Here is a 22,770-nt window from a genome sequence, read left to right as displayed (position 1 = left end):
TATGTAATTATAAGCTATATAATATAATTAGCTATAAGTTAAACTTCTTAATGTCATCTATATTTGTGTAATTCTATCTATCTATCTATCTATCGATCAGACACATTTATATAAGTATATACTGTAAGTCTATTTAACTGTAATTAATTTCTTGTTGCACTCTTCTAGAATAATTATATATAATGGCACATAAGATGAAATAGGGTCAGATGTCTGAGTACTGAACATGTTACAGGCCAAACAAGGTTACATGGAACAAACAAAAAGCTACTAACAACCTAAGGGTCTTTAGAGGTGCTGATAGGTGCTCAGGTGTGTGTGTGTGTGTGTGCGTGTGTTGAGTGAGCATCTGACTACAAGTGGTCCTGTCACACCTGATACTGCTGCACAGGTGTTAAATCATCATTAAGCAAACGGTGTCCAAACACATATGTCAGCCAAGCCTTGGGACTGAAAACACACAAACGCGCGCGCGCACACACACACACACACACACACACACACACACACACACACACACACACACACACACGCACACACACACACACACACACATATATGGCCAAATTCAAAGGTCACTACCAAACACACAAAATGTGTACACATTAAACATGTATTCATGCTAGGGCACAGGCTGTATCCTGAGCACCACCATATTTAGCTTTTATTACATGTCTGAAAGTTAAAGGATGACTATAATTCCATTTTTTTTTTCATTTTTCCATATTTTAATTGAAAGGATATACAAAAAACACTTCTCCAGTAATGTAAAATTTCACTTTTTTAAATGGACGAATCGGATGTGTATACAACATTGACATTGCATCTATTTTTAGTAAATGTGATGGCTTGCATTCATCAGTCATGCCTTGTTTTAAGCACTTATCAAGCATATTTTGTTGCCAGTAAAAACAATTCAATCATATATGAAAATACAGGAGCCTTGAAATAAAAAGCAAAAGCATGGAAAGGAAAAAAAACAAAACAAAAAAACATATGCAACAAAAGGTTACTTGATTTGGCACTTGTACATGGCCACAGGTCAGACATTGTTTTATAATTTCATAAATGCGAGTACATTGCAATTTCAGAGACTTTAAGTGTGTTTTCAGATCACTGCAGATTTTAGATTGCTTTGAAGACCTCGGCTAGTTGTTACAACAGGAAGTCACAAGGGCTAAAGAGTTGTGCTTTGATATGTATGTTGAGCTACGGTAATTGTTACACAATTTAATACAGTGTGTTTTGGCCAAAACAATGATTGATACTTTTTTTTGATAAAGCAAAAAACAGTTTAGTAAGTAAGAATTGTGACAACTAGCCCCAGTCTCTCTTATTTACCATGAATACTGGTGCAAGACTCCAGCATTACAAATGATTGTCAGTGTCATCCATGCGTTTGGGTCTTCTCATTGTTCAGCGGGTGCAGTGCTCTGTGCTTTCTGCTCACTCATTGAGTTGGCCAGGTAGCCCACCAGCGTCAGGTACTCCTGGAAACTGACCTTCCCATCCTGGTTGTCATCCAGGCCTTTCATCATGTCCTTCACTGCTGAAGAACTGTCAGTGTCCTGAGAGAGACAGAGAGAGCGTGAAGTCCTCAACTATTTAGGATTAGCCCAATCAAGCTTAGTCCATGGAATCTAGACATCCAATGAAGTGCAGTCTTGACATTTTGTGTTCTGTAGTGCGACATGCTATACTTCATCTAAAACTACTTTAAAATTAATTCAGCTAATTCTTTTATAATTATCATGCATGCAGCACTTATGACCTCATATTAATTGAGAGCTTAATACTTTTATTTTTAATTTAACTGTCACATGACATGACCACCTAAAATTAACTAATGAAGGCAAAAGTGTGATTAAACAATTTAACAAACACATTCACTTTTATATGTATACACTATAAAACTAAAATCTTTATCTAGCAGTCCATGGACATGTTGTGTGTCAACTAAATGGAGTAAAATGAAAAACATCTGGACAGATGTAGGAACTCTGCTTACGCTCAGGATGTTCCCCAGCTGACTCTGGACTAACTTTTGGAAGTTCTTCGCCCCCAGGCTCTCTTTTCCTCGTGCTGAAGACAGGAACTGCGTAACAACTGTTTTGATGGCACCCTCCATATTTGTAACTGCACAAAGTAGAGAAGAACATCACTTATAGCACTTCTCGATTTAGTTTTCATTTTGTCACAATATGTGCACCTCATATGCATAAAAAAAGTGACTTCACTCAGAAATTGCTAGTAAATTTTACAATTAATTACAGTAAGAGTATTACACTTAATTCTTCAATTAGTATTTGGTTGTGAAACAAACGTACATGTGTGTTTTATTTACAACTTTGAAAAAATTTTTTACATTGTGGGGTAATTTCTAGCTTTACTAAACACAGCATATAAACATACAGTATGACTTTATAATATAATATAATAGGTATACACCTTGAATGGATGGCCAAATAATATAATAGAGTAAACATATATTTACTTGTATAATATAATATAATATAATATAATATAATATAATATAATATAATATAATATAATATAATATAATATATATATATAATTAATAATATAACAGGTATACACCTTGAATGGATGGCCAGATAATATAATAGAGTAAAAATATATTTACTTATATAATATAATATAATATGATGTAATATAATATAATATAATATAATATAATATAATATAATATAATATAATATAATATAATATAATATAAATGTATGTTTTTATAACTTAAGTTAAAAATAACTTTCCCCTTCCTTTGATGGTCTTCTCATTAACATTAGTAAAAAAATGATGGCTTTTACTTTCATTTAGAGTGATATAGGAATTCATTTGAGACTTTCTGAAGGGGTTATGGTGGTATCTGAGAAGAAAAAAAAAGATCATAAAACACTTCAAACTAAAAGGAAGGGCAGGCACTGGAAAATGAGTGACCTGAGGAGAGGGATGATGCTAGAATAATTAAAGAGCATGAAGAAGGGAGGCGGGAGAGAGGAGCAGAGAAAGAGTGTGTGGAGCTGTGGAGTGTATACCACAAGACAATGGAACCAGTGATCTCTGACGGACATTCGATCCACTCAGGCCACAGGCTCACATTACCCCTGGGGTTGCCTGCTACATGTCTGTTACACTCTCTCTCTCATCCAACAACATACAAACACAAAAGCTCATACACACTCTTTGAAGGATGCCCACTCACACAGGCCTTTCCTCTTGGATCAATACACCTTTTTAACTTCTTTACCAAATCACAAATAAAGCAATAAAGTGTAGCCTACTGCATTTCATATTCCTGTACTGTAGATTCTATCTCATATTTGACACTAACAAATAATTAATGATCTAATTTGGGTTTCCTTCCAGTGACATTTAACAAGCTTATCCATAACAAACACAAGGTACAGTATACAACACCAGTGAAGGCCACAATTCCACAAAATACAAATACACTGAAAAAAAAAAGGTTTACAGTGTATACCAATACAAAAATGTTCAAGATATGGACAATGCTGATCAAAAGCTGATCTTGAAATTCGACACTAATTTGATTAATAAAATCCTTCATGTAAAAGTACACATTACAAAATTATAACGTAGATTATGAGAAAAAATCATTTTGAGACTTGCTGAAGATTATATGTAACAATCTTATTAAATTAAGCATTAGCCTATATGATGGAAAAGATTATCTAAATATAAAAACCGAGAAAATCACAATGCACAATTGCATATATCCAAAAAAGCAAAAACAAAACCAAAACACTAATATTGGATGATAAGTGATATGTTTCAAACATATTGTGCATTCTTTGTTATTTTTGTGCAGACTACAAAAAAAAAGTAGAAAGTTTTGGGCAGAAAAACTGATTTTGCTGCCTGTCTGAAAGAGGCCTCCATTTTACCTCGAGATGAGCTGCAGCACTCACATACATGCACAAAATCAATGTGATTTTAATGTGCGTGTGACATATGGGTAATTCTATAGGCCACCCCATAAATCTTCCATCTGATGGACGTCACACCTGAATAATTACACTACACCACTGCTCTGCCATCCTCCCAATTACTGATGGACCTCTATTAACCTAATTAGAGAGAGAGAGAGAGAGAGAGAGAGAGAGACAGAGAGAGAGAGAGAGAAGCCTGAGCAGGGCTTGGGTGAAAATGAATGAAAGACCTGCTGGAATTTACTGATAATCGTGGTTATCAACCCTCTCTCTTATGAGCAATGTGGCACTGCATTACTGTAGATTTGGCTGTTTTTTTGTATTAAGTATTTCATTTGGGTGTGAGAGGCATGTGTTTACCACGGAGAAGTGTCTGTTTGAAAAATGTTGTCATTATTTTAAAAGAGATGCACTCGTTAGGTGACATTCAAGCTCATATTTGATTAGACAAGGCAGAAGCATCAGATGGGCTTATTGATAGGGGCTCCTAGTGATTAGTCCCAAGGGACCCAAACAAACTCTCATGTAATGAGATGCTTTGCAATACGTGCCACCTGCCAAATGGAAGTGAGCACTAAAAGCAGGCCAGAAAGCTGTGCATGTAATGCCAAAAAATTCTAAACATAATGGATTCGGTTACTGGAGAGCAAATGACTGAATTAGCATGGGGGTGTTTCTCTGTAGCAGGGACTTGAGCACTTGTCAGGACAGAAGGAAAAAATGGTTGGGGCAAAATACTGTCAAATTCTTGAGGAAAATCTGCTGAAAAATGTTTACCTTCAAACATGGCAATGACCAAAAGCACACAGTGGTTAAAAAAAAAAAGACAAAGGTTAGTCAGAGCTCAGACTTAAACTTCACTGAAAATCTGTGGAACGATGTGAAGACTGCAGTCCACAAACAGTCACCATCAAATACTTTCAAAAGTATCTTCGCCAGTAGACTGTGGATAAAACCTAGTGTCTCCCTTAAACAAGGTCAACTGGATGATTTTTCTGATCAATGGGGATATAAAAATGCAGTAGTAGAAAAACCACATCTCTCATAAGTGTGCTCTCCTCACAGTTTTCTTCAATGAGCTGCATTCCATTCTTGCTCCTCTAGATGTCCCTCCAGACTACTTGTGGTTTGCCCTAGTTTCTTGATGTTACTGGAAAAAAACTTGTAACTATCACTGGATGAAAATGTAAAGAATGAGGATGAGAAAGTGACAGAATAGATAAGGCATTGTCCACATTTCTCATGTTCAGCTCTCAATCACATAACTGTTGCACTCGTGCAGACAGACAGGTGCTTCATAGCTCATTTCTTTAAGATGTTCTTAAAAGATCATAGTTACAGCTCTCACAGTTAACTCGTTACTCTAACAAGACTGAATGATCTGATTCCTTAACTGAGCGGACACCTCATAGGCATTTCATTTAATAAATTATATATATATATATATATATATATATATATATATATATATATATATATATATATATATGTATGTATGCATAGGTGTAAAGTACTAATTGTACTCATTGCTCATTCTGAAGAATTTATACTTTGTAATCATAATATGTAATATCAGTCATCTTTTTCTATACAATGAAGTGAGTGACGACAGTCACAGCTGGAACAACATGAACTAAATGATGACGCAATTTAATTTTGGGAGTGGGCTGTCCCTTTAAGAGTAGTTTTCAGTATTTTTTATTTTAAGGCGGTGTTCTTTTTTCCATTGTATGTAAACGTGGAACAAGAAGCTTGTTCTCTATCTCTCCATGAAGTGTGACTCATTTCCTCAGCTTGTAGCAGGATGTCAGGACTTGAAGGCAACGGTGAACAAGTAGTCTCGAGCTCTGTAGGTTATCAGTCAGCTCCCACTATTGCTGTCTTATCTCTGTATTCATAATTAACGCCGTTCTGGTAGCCGTTTCGCCGCTGACACATTGAGGTCGTGTTTCGTCCGGTTAAGGATCGAGTGCATTTACCCCAAACTCTCGTAAGGTCGACTGCAGGGCTTATCACAACAAACGGCGCATAATAAGCAGCGAATCCATTCACCTCACGCGGAGGATTTGCGGCAGAAGAAGCGCCAGTACGCTCTGAGAAAAAGCTCTGAATTAATAAATACCAGGTTTCTGATTTCTTATTTGGTGTAAAGGGAGAAGGGCTCGCGTTACCTCTATACGGAATCGGATCTTCTACTTGTAGTGATCGGAGAAGTGAGCCCACGCTCGCGCGTTAGGGCTGAAATATTGACGCAGAGCAGGGAGGATTAAACGGAAAGTGGCACATTTTCATTAACCACGAACGTTTATTTATAGAACCCTGTTAACTTGATGCTAAAGTTCCACAATTCAAGCTGATTGAATATGGTCAACAAAAGCCACTCTAAACCAGCTAACAGACCAGTTTGACCAGCTGAAAAAGCGCTCTAAACTTACCTAAAACTAGAAAACAGGACAGGGTGAGACTGAGAGAACAACTAAAACTACTAAGGATATCAAAACAAGTTAAATAAATGAAAAATATTCTAAACTCAGAAACGCCTAGTTAAAATTGTTATAATAGTCTACCCAGAAGAAAACATCTTATTTGATCTAAACCGACAACACCCCATCAAATAAACAACAGAGTTTGTCCTTTAAACCTCTTAGGATCAAATTGGAATGCTTACCTAGTTTTGTAACAAAACCTTTCTTCTGCTGATTCTTGCCTCTTCTAACTCAAGCAAGTACAATGCCTATGAAAATGCCTCTTCTGCGAATTCCAATCTTCCCAAGTAGCTTTTTTCCCCATCAAATCACTGGGCGGATACCCATAACTTTATGGGTGGGGAAAACAGGATATATTACTCAAGAGGGGTGTTGTGTGGACATAACTCCCCTGAAAGTGTACTGTCATAACCACGCTGGAAAATGAGGTGAGAGGTGAGAAGAGGTTTAGGAAGTGAATAACCACATAAACTGTTTTTTTTTCTTTATTCATCTACAGCCATTTTCTGCTTTCTGATTTACTGCAGTGGGTTCGGTGCCAGCTGCATGGCCCGTGTCTGAATGACCTGTGAGTGAGTGAGTGAGTGAGTGAGTGTGTGTGTGTATCACAAGTAAGAGCATGTATTTGATTGTTGCACAAAGGCTTACTGAGACTACCATAGTGAGATCATCATCCAGCCACACCTTGATAGCCTAGTCAGATACATTTCTCCAAGTTTCCAGCCAGCATGCTTTGCCACATTCCTCAAAATATAAGTGGAAGAAGTCTTCTTTACTATATACCATTCTTTCTGCAGTATTAAGATATGTTTGTGCATACGTGAGGGAGGGAGAGAGAAAGAATGCAGCTACGTGAGAGAGAAAGCTGTCTGCTGCGGGGCGCACAGCATACCAGAACACAATTATCAGGAACATGTGCTTTCCAATTACCAAGACAAAAACCCTCACAGTCCAGTGATCCTCCTCCACCCTGTTCGCTAAGCCAAAAGTCTCTGGGTTTGGTTGACAACATTAATGTTCGCCTCTGAGTAGCATTGTTTGCCATCATAATTACTGCCAGACAATACAGGCTTTGTGGCTGTGAGTGTCATTAAAATTTTACTCACAATGCAAAAGTTAAACGGTTAAACAAAACTATAAAATAAACATTAAATAGGTCAAATAGAATAATATATACATACACACACACACACACACACACACACACACACACACACATATATATATATATATATATATATATATATATATATGCACACACACATATACATACACACACACACATATATATGTGTGTGTATGTATATATATATATATATATATATAATATATATATAATATTTTTCTAGATGTAAAATATAGCACGGTGTATCAGACAAACTATGATTAGCACACATTGTCAAACAGGACACACCTACAACCCGAGCCTAAATCCTAATCCTTCCTCTAGTTCCTGTATCAGACTGTAATCTCAAAAATGTAATTATAGTGACTATAGCATTGAATAGTGATGTAATGATAGTACTACTAGTTCAATGGCAAGCTTTTATGTAATTGTATATTTATCTTTTATTAGGCAGTCGTTTAGTTAATATTTTCTCCCAGATTTCAAGGTAGTAAAGAAGGTTGCTCAACTTCAGAGGCGTTTCTATGCCAGAAAATGTATTGTGCGAGTGCAGATGCGAGAGGCTCTTCTTGAAAGATTGATGGTTTTAGAAATTTATTGCAATCAGCTTCAGGCTCTAAAGACATGATTGATTGACAAAACAAAACAGAAATACTACCCCGCTGGTATTATGTATGCAAATAGGATTTTTTTTTTTTTTACATATATTTAACAAAAATGCATTGATTTATAGTACTTTTGCCGACAGACATTTTATTTGGTTTGTGTTATCAGCTGCAAGTGTGATCAGTCAAATGGCATTTATGACAAAGTGCCAATTAAACAAAAACAGCTGTTGATGTTGTTTTATTCATGTTTGTTGTATATTTTACTATGTATGAGAGAGAGAGAGAGAGCAAAAGCCTCTCTGTGTAACAGCGCCCTCTAGAAATGGAATGCAAGTATTGCCAGATTTACACCCCCCAAAAATTCTTGCAGGGTATCAATTGTACCCCGTGCATACACCAGCATGGTTTCGATAGTTTATACATCATCATCATCATCATCATCGTCGTCATCATCATCATCATCATCATCATACTGAGAAGTTCGAGAATTTAAACACATTCTGAGATGTAGTGTAAAAATGGAAGTATAAAAAACATTTATAATGGGAATGCGAACTGTTTTCTATTTTGAAACTTCTTTTAGCACCAACAGTGGTGTTCATGTACATCCCAGCTGAAAAGTAGTTCCATAATGTGCATCAATACTTAATCGCTGTATTTTCAGTGGAAATCCATAAAAATCCTATTTAGATGGGATCCAACTCTTAAATTATAAAAAAAAATCTACCCAGTGATAGTTCACAGAGCTTCCCTCTGGTCCCGAAATGATCCATCCTCTGTAGTCTCAGTGATGTTTTTACCGATAAGCAGGACCTCGAAAGCCTTCAGGGATCTGAAACCTTCGCAGTAAGCTGTGAGATGGGACATTCCATCAGAAGGAGAGCAGAAAATATCACTAAGGCCCTGTGCACAAGTTCTGATCTCTAGTCTGATTACGCTAACCAATGGATCAAATATATTGCTAGATACATTCTAACTTCAGACGTCTCAGTGTCAACTCCTCAGAATTATTCAAACCAGTAAATGCGAGTCTTTCCATGGTGCTGATGGACCTACAAATGGCATCATTGATAAGCACCGACAAACACTTCAGATTGGGGAGTGCTGAAAATGCACCAGATTGAACCCTCTCCAGTCTTTTCCCATCTATTTGAAGGACCTCCAAAGGTACATGTGAAAAGGCATCAGCAGGAATGCTTGAAATATGGCTGATTCGTAAGTTAAAAAGTAAAGAACTATTTCAGTGAACCATTTCCCTCACTTCCTCTTTCACTGTGAAAAAGCACAGGTTTTCTTTTTTGAAAACACTCATCTCAAGCCCTGCCTTTTTCTGTGTGATTGATTCCTTAATGATACTTAAATAGGATTTTTTTTAACTGTTACATCAAACTAACTGAAGGAGAATAGGTAAAATACTCCATATATTCAATGAGGATATCGGGACAGATTTCTGTGAGAATTTCTTGTGTTTTGTGAATTCCTTCAGAATTAATACTCATAAAATATGTACTATTAAAAACAAGGATACTTTTTTGTGCTGATTTTTCTGTGCTCTCTATGAGTTGCTTTATTAAATTAAATGTCTTTTACAGTTTAATCATGCTTAATAAAGTTCTGACGTAAACTGCTGTACGTGCAAACATTTCAGAGTTCATTTGAGATATTCAGGTCAAAATCAAATAAAGTGCAGCACAGGTGGAACCGAGAAAACTTTTCTGTTTTACAATTTCTTTCTAATCAGGAACTACAAGTAATGTTGTGATGAAGAGATGATGAACTGCATTGCAGTGATAGATTTCCAAAAAAGTTTTCCTAAAATTGCACAAATCTTTGAGCAAACAAGCAACACATCCTCTGTTTATTCTGTGAAAAGTTCCACAGTATGAGCCTTACCCACTACCATAACCACAACCACATGAATGTCAGCGATTAACAATCAACAACAATAACAAAAAAGCAAATTACTTTATTACATTATCAGTGTTGCATTTTTAGTTACAATTTAGTGGTCATGTTATTAACTAATTATATCCTCCATAAAATGTTATAAATACTAGTGAAATTCCCAAACAAGGAGTCCTAACCTTAAAGACAAAGAAAATAATTTAAAGAAAAAAGCAAAGAAAAAAAGCAGAGCATCACAAAAATTAAACGTTAATAAACTCCTACATTCTATTCAATATCTGTACAGTGTATAAGCTAAGTATGATATTAAAATGCACATAGTTAAAATATTCCCACACAAATATTACTTTTGTGCGAGATTTGCACAAACTAATGTGTCATAACATTAGATTAGTTTCCTTCAGTTCTTGTCATTGTTCTGTCAACATGTATCGTGGTGCCAGACTTATGAATACCTTCTTAAGAAAACTAAATTAAGAACATTTGTAGGATAAATAAGTTTAAGAGAATTTATTTAAAATAATAATAAAAAATAAATATCTTAAGAACGCATTTATTTCCTTTTTAGGAATATTTTAAGACTAAAATAACAATGACAAAATAGTTTGACTTGCGGATTGTATTCTAACAGAGGTTAAATTTGTCTTCTATTACAGCAATTTATTTCATACTCGGTAATCTAAAAAGTAAATGTATTCATTCATATCTTCTAACTGTTTAGTCTAATAGCAGGCAACTTCTGTCATCACTATGAGGGGTTTCTGACCCTTTCTCCACTGATAGACTACAGTATTTCTATCTGGAACAAACATCCAACAAACCTACATGTAGGCTAGACTATAATAACTAGTATTAATATGCATTATATTTAGCTAGTATTATAGTGTTGTAACACGTATATCTTAACATCATAATGGTCCAATTAATTTATTAATCATCTATGTAGTCTAAGAGGTCATTTAGAATTGTTTTTCAGAAATGTTAATTCTTTGTCAGCTTTTCTTTTAAAGAAAATACTTAAAAATATATATATATATTAAGAATTCTTGCCAAGAAGAAAAGAAAATTTGACCTAAGGATTTTATTCTTAAGAACATTTCATGAATCCAACTCCAGATCTTTAACTGACAGAACAGGCGACTTTATTTGATGGTGTATAACATTCTTAAATAGGAATGCAAAATAAGCAAAAACAGCTATTTTAAGAAGGAAACCATCAATGAGTTTAACAGTTAGAATTTTATCATTCAAAAGAAAAAGCAAAGCTGTACTGCTCAAAATGAATACGCTCTTTAGAAATCAGGCCTGACTGTTCAACAAGCCTTCAACTTTTCACTCTTCCGCGGTCTTTTTTCTGCTCTCCCTTCCGCTCAACCTTCTTCACTTCTTCTGGAAGTGCAAACTTCTCCATTGCCTCTCTTTCAAATTCATCCATCTCATCATCGTCGTCGTCTTCCTCGCTCTCCTCTCCCTCTCCCTCTCCCTCACTGTCGCTGTCTTCTCCTTCAGCCATGTCCTCTAAGATGTCTTCCACATCTTCCACAAACTCCCTGAACGGCATCTGATCATGAGCGAACACTCCATCGGTGAAGAACTCCTGCACCAGCTTGCGGAGCTCTTCTTTGCTGGAGGTCTGGTCCTGATCCTGGAGCTTGTTCAGGTAGGACTGGAGAAGGGTCTGGAAGTCCCGCAGGCTGACGGGGGAGAGTCCCTCGACTCGAGCGCAGTCGGTCACACCGCTGCACGTCTCCCGCTGGCCGGTATAGTGCTGAATGCGCTCTCTCTGTTTGGTCCAGTAGTTTTCACGGTCGTTATGGTGATGGGAGGCGGTCTCGTCTGGTGGTCTGTGGCCACGTCTCTCCTTATGTTGTTTTTCCTTTTCATTGGAGCTATGTTTCCCCTCATTTTTATGGTTGTACGCCTTCTTTTTTTTCTCCTCCTTTATTCCATCTCTTGACTCTCTTTGTTTCCCTCGCCAGTGCTTTCCCTCCATTTCTTTTCCATCATACTCTTTTGGAAAGTCTTTGTCTCCTTTCCATTTTTTCTCTGTTTTATCGCTGTGCTTTCCATCACTCTTTTCCTTTCTCCACTCCTTTTCACCTTTCCATTCATCCTTCCTTTTCTCTTTCCATTCTTTATGGTCATTCCCGCTACTCGGTTTGTCACTTTTCCAGTCTTTGTTCTCTTTCCGCTCCCCTCTCTGCTTCCATTCTTTTTCCTCTTTCACTTTCTTGTTCCCAGTATCCTTCCAGTTCTGTTCGTTTCCCTTCTTCTCATCCTGTCCTACATGTTTGTCTTTCTGCCACTTTTTATCTTCCTTCGATTCTTGTTTTTCCCCCCACCCCTTAAAATCTTTACTTTCTTTCCTCATTTTAGCATCATCTCGTTCTTTGTCCTTTTCCCACTCTTTTCTCTTGCCTGCTTTACCTGCCTCTTGGTGGCTTTTATCATTTTTCCTCTCCTTCTGTTCCTTAGCATGTTCTCCCTCAGTCACTCTCTCCTTCCTTTCCTTGTCATCTTCCTTTTTTCCACTTTTCTTCTTGTTCCATTCTTGGTCTCCCTTTCCCTCACTCTTTTTGCCCCCAGTCTTCCTGGGCTTCGTGTCTTGTCTTTCAATCGGTGGTACATCTCTTTTGTCTCCAGCAGAGGGCGTCCAAGAGGCTGCTATGGGGTGCACAGATTCTGCTGAGAAAAAAGATGCAAGCTTATTTATTTTTTTTATTTCATAAAATACATTTCATAATGCTCTGTATTTTAAAACAAGTTAAGTTAAAGAGATACAAATGCTACTAGGCTTTCATCTATTATGGTTTTTTATTTTTTATAATAATACAAAAAAAATAGATAGAATACATGTGTTTCATTGATGAATCACTGCTGTCAGTGTGTGTGCACGTGTGTTCACTGCACCTGTGCTCTGTGTGAGCTGTGAAACTTTAACTTTCAGATGCTCCAGTTCTCTCTGAAGCAATGGCACGGCCTCCAGCTCTTTCTTTGCTCTCGCACTTTCTTCTTTCATTCTCTCGTTCTCTTGCTCCAGCTCCTTCTGAAGAGCAGGGACTCGATCTAGTTCTCCTTTTATCCTCTCACACTCCTTCTCCAGCTCTTCTCTCCTCACACGCTCTTTCTCTCCCTCCTCTGCCCGAGACTGCGCTTCTTTCAGTTCAACTTGATGTTGCTGAGTGCAAAAAATGAACATTGAACGACTGAAACGCTTTAATTTGGCCATACTTTGAAAATGTCCCTGCTACTTTGTAATACAAAAGAGAATAATGTATTACAGAAATAGCCTTATTGAATATAAGAGTCATCCAAAAGTAAATTACGTACTTAAGTTTTTGGTCCTAGAAACCTTGAGGAACAGTATAAAAGGTCATTTACATGTGGAGCCTGTTTACTTGTAATTCTGTTGCACTCATTTGGACTTCATTTAACACAGATTCTGTACCTGAAGCTGTGCCTGTAGTAACAATACGTGCTGATCTTCCTTCGCCTGTTTGCTTAAAATATCTGGAGGCTGAAAACCAGCAGGCATGTCTTTGGAGACCTCAGGATTCAGCCACTCCTATCACACACATAAATGATCAACAGATGATAGAATACGAACTAAAATATAATGTGTAGGTCTGTAACGTCACATAAAAAATGAATAGCAGATGAACTGACCTGATTTGTTGGCTCCTTCAACTCTCTAACATCCATGTCTGATTCTGAGAAGAAAACGCAGAAGATCAAGCAAATCAAGCAACATAACCAGAATCACAATCCCATATTGATCAGTAAAAAGCAACAATGGCCAATGTGATGAAGATGAGAAAGTAGTTAGGGACTGAGGGATCACACAGAAAGCATGCGGTTCAAGCAGTGGCTTATTTATAACATGCAATGTATTGAATTAAATCTGTACATTAATCTACAGTAAATGTTTTCGATTCATTTTCTAAATGTATGCATTATTCATGTAACTAACTGATATAGTCTTTCAGTCTTCCACAGTTATTCAGAGTGGTTATGCATCCACTTGAGATCACAGGAAATTAAACAGGATGCACAAACAATTTCAAATACAACTGTCATGAGTTATTGTACATCATGAAAGCACAATTTAACCAGTGCCCAGATAACTGCAACTCTCAATTTCCCCCCAAAATTAAGATTCTGTCATCATTTACTCACCCACAAGTTGTTCCAAACCTGCATGAATTTCTGTCTTCTGTTGAACACAAAAGAAGATATTTTGATGATTGTAAGTAACCAAAGAGTTTCTGGTCGCCATTGACTTCCATGATGTTTTTTCAATAGGGACCAGAAACTGTTTGGTTACCCACATTCTTCAAAATATCTTCATAGAAATTCATACAGGTTTGAGGATGACTTGAGGGGAAATGACAAAATTAGATTTTTGGTTGAATTTCATTTTAAGTACAGAAAAGAGAAAAGAAAAAAAAAATTGTCTCAACCTAACACTGTTTCCACATTCTTGGACATTCTGGATATTTGAGACAGTTTGAGTAAAAAAATGATTTCTAGACATCGAAAGTCATGTTAATTAACTGTATCTGTCATGGGAATTTTAATACATATTACTAATACATATTGTTCTAGATTTGCCTTTGAAGTTCTAAAATATTTTATCAGGTAGAAAATTTTGAGTAAAAAAATATATATATTATTAAAATTCTTATCCAGCAAGTGGAAAGGCCATTCAAATATTGTTGTGGACAATGAGGGGCATGGGAGTCAAAAGATTGAGAACCAGATCATATCCAGCACATATGCAAAAGCACATGCATGTTTTCATCTGCGGCATCCATTCACCAGCAAATTACTTTGAGCTTAAGCATCTCATTGCTCCATCCATCTCACACAGACACACAAACACTCTCTCTCTTCCTACCACCATCCGGGTCCATGAGCATACCTGTGGAACAATACACCTCAGTCTCAGACACAGGAACATATTCAAATTCACTCTCTGATATGGGCCACCGCATAGGTACTTTTGGTCACATGCCCCGTTTTTATGACTTGCAATATTCAATATCAGATTGTCTAGGAGTCTTATAAAAGTTAATTCTAACCATCCTCATAAATGGTAAACTCCATCACACATTTCACGAGTTCACCCTTACATCTAATCTGAAGGCAAATAGTAGGCATATTTTGGCGTGCTGTCCTGGGGGAGGGGTCCGGGCCCGGAGCATAGCCCGAACCCAAATAACTCCCCCCATCCCAATTTGGGATAAATAGATTAGAAGTGAGGAGTTGGGGTGGAGGAGGGTTGCCGAAAAACTGTCGTGGGACAGGAGGTAGGAAGACTGGATATATATACGCTTGCGAGCTATAAGATGATTAGCTAAACGAGATGCACCTGTGCCAAATTGGATGATTATCTGATCGTGCTTCTCCCGAACTTTGTTAATAAAACCACATTTCACGAGTTCACCCTTACATCTAATCTGAAGGCAAATAGTAGGCATATTTTGGCGTGCTGTCCTGGGGGAGGGGTCCGGGCCCGGAGCATAGCCCGAACCCAAATAACTCCCCAAAAGAAGCTTAAAGCCATAGGACAGCAGCCAGAGAGATAAAATTTAGTTGCCCCCCAAAATATGCGTGTTGGGAAGAAAATGCAGAGCGACCTGGAGAGCCGTGCAGTGTTCGACGAGAGCTGCGGCTCGCAACGTCTTACCGGCGAGCCCTCCGTGCCGCTTATGGGAGGAGCACGATGCCAGATATCAGGAAATGAGGGACTCTTGCTGCCTCCGAAGGGAGCTGCGGCTCTGCTGCACCGGAAGGGAGAGTCCCTCTTGCGGCTGAGTACGAGGCGCGGTTTGTTGCATCTGATGGAGGGCTCTCACTGCGACTGAAGGGAGCCAGCGACTGTATCCCATCGGGAGGGAGATCCCTGGCCGCCATAGAGTATGCAACATAACTCGGACGGGGGGTTAACACTGCGACCGAAGGGAGCCGTGGGTCTGCTGCACCAGAAGGGAGAGCCCCGTCAGATGCTAAATAGGCAATGAGATTCGAGACGTGGTTTGGCGCGTCGGATGAAGGGCTCCTAATGCAACCGAAGGGAGCCAGCGGCTGTACCCCATCGGGAGGGAGATCCCTAGCCATCGTGGAGCATGCAACATAACTCAGATGGGGGGTTCACACTGCGACCGAAGGGAGCTGTGGGTCTGCTGCACCGGAAGAGGAGCCCTAGTCCGATGCTGAAAAGGCAAAGAGACGCGACTGTTGGAGGGACTCCCGCTGCATCCGAAGGGAGCTGCGGCTCTGCTGCACCGGAAGGGGGAGTCCCCCATTGCGGGTTTATGGAGGCACGGTTTTTTTGCCTCTGAGGGTTCTCCCAGCCTCCGTAGGGGGTTCGCAACTCTGCAGCAGGAGTGCTGCCCCGGAGGGGAGAGCCCTGATTGACGCTAACTAGAATACGACTGTTGGAGGGACTTTTGCTGCGTCCGAAGGGAGCTGCGGCTCTGCTGCACCGGAAAGGCGAGTCCCCCTTGCGATGCGAGGCATGGCTTGATGCGTCTGATGGAGGGCTCTCACTGCGACCGAAGGGAGCCAGCAGCTCTATTCCCCCGGGAGGGAGAACCCTGTCCGCCCTTGAGCATGCAACATAACTCAGACGGGGGGTTCACCCTGCTACCGAAGGGAGCCGTGGGTCTGCTGCACCGGAAGGGAGAGCCCCATCAGATGCAGAATAGGCAAGAAGATTCGAGGCACGGTTTGATGTATCGGATGGAGGGCTCCTGCTGCGACCGAAGGGAGCCAGCGGCTGTGTTCCCCCGGGAGGGAGATCCCGGTCCGCCCTTGAGCATGCAACATAACTCAGACGGGGGGTTCACCCTGCGACCGAAGGGAGCCGTGGGTCTGCTGCACCGGTAGGGGAGCCCCGTCCGATACGGAGTAGGCAAGAAAACGCGACTGATGGAGGGACTCTCGCTGCGTCCGAAGGGAGCTGCGGCTCTGCTGCACCGGAAGGGAGAGTCCCCCTTGCGATTGTATAAGCGGCTTAATTTGATGCATCGGATGGAGGGCTGTCACAACGACCGAAGGGGGCCTGTGGCTCTGCTGCACCGGGAGGGATACCCCCATCTGCCGCTGAGCGCGCAGCGCAACTCAATGACAGATGAAAAGGCTCACACTGCGACCGAAGGGAGCCACTGCCCAGCTGCACCGGAAGGGAGAGCCCTGTCCGATGCTGAAATAGGCAAGGAGATTGTTACGATGGCTGGAGGGCCCTTACTTTGGCCGAAGAAACGATAACTGAGAGGCTTCTATTATTCAAGTACACAACATGATTTAATTTAATTTTTTTTTTTTTTTTTTTTTTTTTTTTTTTTTTTTTTTTTAATTGAATGAATCAAAATAGGTAATTGCACTTACATCCATTTTTTTTTTTTTTTTTTTTTTTTTTTTAAACTATCAGCTGATCAGGGCTGCATGGGCTGCCTTTATGTGGCTTTGATTGTACCTGATGTAACTTTTGAAAGCTTCTGATGACCAACGACCCAGAGCCTGTATTTGATTTTGGGAGAGTCCTTTCTGAGCTGCTGTAGTTGCTGCCCCAATGCGGAATGAGTGGCTGGAAAAATTTTCTGCGTGAAAGCCTGATTGCGTAAGTATGAGCTTTAAATGTTTTTGGAACCAAAAACGTGTAACGGGATGGTTGGAGTCGTCGACAAAGAGAGGGTCCAGTGCGGATTTGGATTGGGCGTTCCTGAACTGGATATAAGAGACGAGAGCCTGATAAGGTTGAATTGGAGATGGGAGATTGAAAATGTATATGTAGTGGCCTTTCCTTTCTTGGTCCGTCTTACTATGTTTAATGGAGTAAGCGATGGTTTCGTTATCCCGTATGCACAAATCAGAGATTGTCGGATGGAGTTTGGGGTTGAATTTCGAGGTAATTGCAATTTCTGAGCATCTCAGAAAGCCGAAAAAAGCCAATAGGAACATGGCATCTAGGGTACGAGCGGTATGGATCGAATGATACCCTGTGCGGAGCTTTTGGATGCAGTTTGTGAGGATGTCCAGAGTTATGGGTTGTCTGGAATCCGGGTTTGATGGGCGAGCTCTTTGAATTCCTTTGATTAAAAGAGAAGTTTGCGAATTGTTTATCACGGAGGAGGGGAAGCCGTGGATTAGTTTATGGAAAAATTGAACGCCACTTAAGTAACCTTTAATAGAACTTGCCTGGAGGTTCTTCGCGGTACTGAGGAAGGAAATGAATGAAGTAATTGAGAGGAGAGAAAAATCGGGGAATGGCAAATGATAGGAGAGGTGAAAAGTTTTAAAACATCTCCACGCTGTGAGATACGACTGGATGGTTCTGGGAGAAACTGCATGTAGGATAGAGTCGATGGATGCGTCGAGAAGGGGTTTGAGGGGATGCGTTATGGAAATATGAGTTGTGAATAGAGAGGAACTGGGGTAGGTGATGTGTCTGCTTCCGGAGCCAGCGTTCTGAATTTCTGAAACATGAAACGAGAGAGAGAATCAGCAATTTGATTTTTGGATCCGGAAATGTGTTTAGCAATTATGATAAATTGATCACATGCTGAAATCCATATTAGACGTCTTAGTAGCGGCATGAGAGCTAGGGAATTGGAACGGCCTTTATTTATGCAATGCACGGTCGCTTCGTTATCGCAGTATACTAAAATGCTGCTTGACGTCCAATTTTTTCCCCATAGAAAGGCTGCGACGACTAAGGGGTAAAGTTCGAACAGCGCGGAGGATTGGGGAGAGTCGAGCATCTGGGGGGGCCACGGAGATGCGAACCAACGGCCTTGATAAAACCCCCCGAAACCGACGGATGGGGCTGCGTCGGTAAATAATTGGATGTCGTCGGGGAGAGACACCAGATCGCTGTAGAAAAAAGTTAAGCCGTTCCATTGTCTGAGGAAGGAGATCCATAAACTGAGTTCATTGCGACATGCCTGGTTTATGATAATTTGATCATCTAAGGCATGCACGGAGGATGCGAGTGCGAGAAGATGAGAGATGAAAGGGCGGCCTTGCGGGATTATGCGCATTGCAAAGTTAAGATGCCCGAGCAGAGAGAGGAGATCGCGCTTTGAACAACTTTGGCACTCTGCTAAGGAAGAAGCCACTAAAATTATTCTGTCGATTTTTTCCTTTGGCAGAGAGGCCTGGAATTTGATTGAATCCAGGTTGATACCTAAGAATTCAATGAAATGGGTTGGTCCCAAGGATTTCTCGTGCGCAATGGGGATTCCTAGCTCTGAGAAAACCCTGTGGACAGTTGTGATATTTTCGGCTGGAATTGCATCGGGAGGTGAGACAATAAGAAAGTCGTCGAGCAGGTGGATTAGGTGAGGAATTGAATAGTTATTAGAAAGAATCCAGCAGATTGCCTCTGATAACATGTCGAAAATTTTTGGGCTGCTTTTACATCCGAAAGTAAGGCGTACGGAGAAATAAAACTTCCCACGCCAGCGTATCCCGAAAAGATGCCATGAATCTGGGTGGAGAGGCATCACTTTGAAAGCAGAAGTGATGTCTACTTTAGCCAGCCATGCACCGCGACCTACATTTTTTATCATGGTGATCGCTTGATCTATGTCATGGTAGTGCAGAGAGTATTCTTCGAGGGGTATGAGGCTATTTATGCTGGGAAATGGGGAATTACGTGGGGCTGAGAGATCGATAATCAGTCTCTTTTTTCCAGAAAATTTCCTGGTAGCCACTCCGATAGGGCTGATTCGAAACTCTTTGAAGGGGGGGGCATCGAAGGGCCCGATCATGAAGCCTGACTCGACTTCTTTTTTGATTAATTTATCTACTGTGTCTGGTTCTGCGAGTGCGGATTGAAGATTTTTGCAAATAATGTTCTGTGAGATTGGGCATGTAGTGCCGGGATTAAATCCCTGTTTGAGGCCAGATAGAAGAAAATTGGTAAAATTTTTGTCTGGGTGGTGTGAAAGTTCAGAGGAAAGATGAGAAATATTAATCGGAGTCGATAAGTAGTTTCTAGATTTTTTATTGGTAGCTTTCATGACTGGGCATACTGTACGAGCGTGGGCTCCACCGCAGTAATTACAGACATGGAGAAATTTGCATTGCTGTCTCACGCAATTTCTTCTGTTGAAATTACCGCAGACCTGTTGATTACCCGTGGCTGAGAAGGATTCTCTATTTGATGCTGGATGGGTGGTTGCCGGACGTGGAACGTAGCTGGTTGACTTGATTTGCGTCGGTTCTGGGCAGGGAATAATAGCTGGATTGATTTGGGGGCATGAGATGGTCGAGTGAGCAACTGACCTGCAGACTGCGCATGATATGTTGCGACAGCTAAAAAATACGCGGCTGTGAAGATCAGCATCCAGGGCGCCCCAATAGGGGCATTGATTCCACTGGGCTACGCGTACTGCACATTTGGCTGAGAATAGCTTGTGGTAAGTATAGAAATGGGTTCCGCCATAAGACAGCGCGAGTTCCGCGACTATAGCCAGATAGTCATTGAGCTCGCGCCGTCTATAGGGAAAAGCAGAGCAGATTACCTCCGTATAGCGGCTAAATGCGATCGTAAATTCGGAAAAAGAAAGGGGGCGGGATGAACTGGGAGTCGAATTTTTTAAAGTTACTGAGAAATCTCCGCAATCTATTTGTCGGTAGGAATCAGCCGGAGGGAGCAGAGAGAGAAGAGAGGAGAGATCAACATCCGCACCTGTGAGAATCTGTGATTTGATGGAACTAGGCACGGGGGGTGGCTCCATAGCGGCGGCATTAGGTGGAGTATGTAGAGGGGTCGCTGTGAATAGAGTATACTGCGGTTTAGCTTGGGTAGAGGAGTTGGAAGGAAGATGAGGAGGGGCCATAACCGTTTGCGGAGGCATCCTCACGCACGGATTATCCCCTGGAGCTGGGGTCGGCCCGTAGGGCGAAGGATAGAAGGAGAAAGGCGGAAATGAGGGAGGGGTTGCACCCGTTTGCGGAGGCATCCTCACGCATGGATTGAACCCCGGTGCCTGGGGAAGCCCGTAAGGAGAGAAAGAGGAAGATGGAAAGGAGGAAGGAGGCCCGCCTGCTTGTGTTGCTAGCTGAGGATTCCCAGCTTGGGTGTCTGCAACTGGGGCTGCTGGCCATTGGTGGGGGAAAGAAAAAGTGGAGGGGTAAAAGTAAGGAGGCTGAGCTTGAGCGGCTAGCGGAGGCAGCCTCGCGCTAGTCTTTGCAGCCGAAGGTAAAGTAGAAATCAGTGGAGGTTGGAAATTCGCGCCCGTAGGCACTGTTGCATGCGGCGAGGCAGCTGAAGGAGCTGCAGAGATAGGTTGTGAAGAGGGAGGCAGTGCGATGGGAGGAGCGGCCGAGTTTGGGGCGTGGCCCCGACCTGCTGATGATCTGCTATGTCCTGACGCTTGGGGGGAGCTGGAACTTGAGCTGGAAGAAGATGACATTTGTGTGACACGTTGTTTAGACCTGTGGGCTTTGGTTACCTTTTTGGAGGTAGGTGGATTATTTCCTAGTGTGCTATAAAGCTCGTAGAGTTGAGCTTTGCTCATGTTGCGAGAAAACCTGACATCCGAATTTGACAGCGCTTGTCTTAATCCTGCGACGGTCCATTTTCCAATGGGTGGGATGGATGGTGAAGCCGATGCATGTGATGTTGATGGTGATTGGATTGGCTGTCTCGATGGAGGAGGTGAACGGAGACTTCGAGGTGTGTGCGAATCCGGCCTATTTCGTCTTCGCCCGCGCGCTGAGGTCTCGGGCTCGGCGCTGCATCCCGGTCGAGAAGGAGGTGCTATGGGGTCAGCAGAGGAAGCTGCTTTAGAGCCGGTGGCTTGCTGGGGAGCTTCTAGCTCATTGTCTGAAGGGAAGAGTTCGAGTTCCGACATCTGGCGGACGAGTGGATGCCGAAAAACTGTCGTGGGACAGGAGGTAGGAAGACTGGATATATATACGCTTGCGAGCTATAAGATGATTAGCTAAACGAGATGCACCTGTGCCAAATTGGATGATTATCTGATCGTGCTTCTCCCGAACTTTGTTAATAAAACCACATTTCTGAGTATGTAGTTCACGCAGACGTCTCTAGTGACTGACAACCTAATAACGGCAGGCTAAGAGCAGTGTCTTGATCCCATTTATGAAATCAAACTGAAAAAAATGGGATAAAATTTTATACACGTAATGTCTTACAAATTCACTCAAACCGTTATGCTGACAGTATATTATTTGTAATGACAAATTTATTTTAAATAAGAGAAATCTTATCTCACTTTAACTTAAAAAGACCCACTTTTTGGTGCTGAATATGGTAATTAAATAAGAATATAGGAAGTATTATTAAAATCATACATTTATTTAATTGTTTGAATATGCTAAGTACTTGATATAAATAATACAGCAATCTGTATTTCATTTGATTTGTTTAAAATGAAAAAGAATGTGAAAACGGGCCTCATGCTTACCAGAGAAGAAAATGGTCCCTAGCCCTAGAAGAATTACAGCTGCAAGGATGCACTTGTTCAAAGAGAAGACGGTTTCCTGTTCTCTTTGAGGTGGTTGAAAATCTTCCTCATCCCCCTCTTCATCATCATCATCTGCCTCTGTCTTGTCCAAAGAGCCCAGGTGGGAGATTTTTCTCTTTCGTAAAGCGTTCCCCTCCTTCCCGGTTGTTTCTAACACTTCTTTAGACTCTA

At 40.8% G+C, this 22,770-nt stretch overlaps 2 protein-coding genes across 6 annotated transcripts in view; both read right to left on the bottom strand.

Moving 5' to 3' along the window:
* The window catches only part of LOC113060229 (pre-B-cell leukemia transcription factor-interacting protein 1-like), a 55,242-nt gene that overhangs the window by 28,604 nt on the left and 3,868 nt on the right, over positions 1-22,770 (bottom strand). The window contains exons 5-10 of one of the 5 annotated variants that reach the window (XM_026229141.1): positions 22,540-22,767; positions 14,994-15,017; positions 13,763-13,806; positions 13,545-13,661; positions 13,007-13,274; positions 10,138-12,781 (exon numbers count right to left, since the gene is read on the bottom strand). The exons of 1 other annotated variant lie outside the window; for it this stretch is intronic. In XM_026229141.1, the coding sequence (XP_026084926.1) occupies positions 11,421-12,781; positions 13,007-13,274; positions 13,545-13,661; positions 13,763-13,806; positions 14,994-15,017; positions 22,540-22,767 (2,042 nt within the window). In that variant the 3' untranslated portion in view covers positions 10,138-11,420. Of the gene's footprint in view, positions 1-10,137; positions 12,782-13,006; positions 13,275-13,544; positions 13,662-13,762; positions 13,807-14,993; positions 15,018-22,539; positions 22,768-22,770 lie in introns of those variants that run through there. 3 more of the 5 variants (XM_026229144.1, XM_026229146.1, XM_026229149.1) reach the window with 3 other exon arrangements.
* On the bottom strand, positions 705-6,797 carry LOC113060234 (protein S100-A16-like). Its single transcript, XM_026229157.1, has 3 exons — positions 6,640-6,797; positions 2,009-2,136; positions 705-1,568 (listed from the first exon to the last, which is right to left on the bottom strand). The coding sequence occupies exons 2-3, from the start codon at positions 2,126-2,128 to the stop codon at positions 1,410-1,412; spliced, it is 279 nt and encodes a 92-aa protein (XP_026084942.1). The 5' UTR covers positions 2,129-2,136; positions 6,640-6,797; the 3' UTR covers positions 705-1,409.

The sequence above is a fragment of the Carassius auratus genome, chromosome 41, assembly GCF_003368295.1.
Source record: "Carassius auratus strain Wakin chromosome 41, ASM336829v1, whole genome shotgun sequence".
NCBI classification, from domain to species: domain Eukaryota; kingdom Metazoa; phylum Chordata; class Actinopteri; order Cypriniformes; family Cyprinidae; genus Carassius; species Carassius auratus.
The sequence above is the reverse complement of the archived record's forward strand: the minus strand, read 5'-3'. Positions and strand labels throughout refer to the sequence as shown.

Coding starts and splice junctions, on each gene's coding strand:
- LOC113060234 (XM_026229157.1), bottom strand. CDS start 2,128: ATGGAGGGTGCCATCAAAACAGTTGTTACGCAGTTCCTGTCTTCAGCA. Junction 1,569..2,008: donor AGCTGGGGAACATCCTGAGC/GTAAGCAGAGTT, acceptor TGTCTCTCTCAG/GACACTGACAGTTCTTCAGC.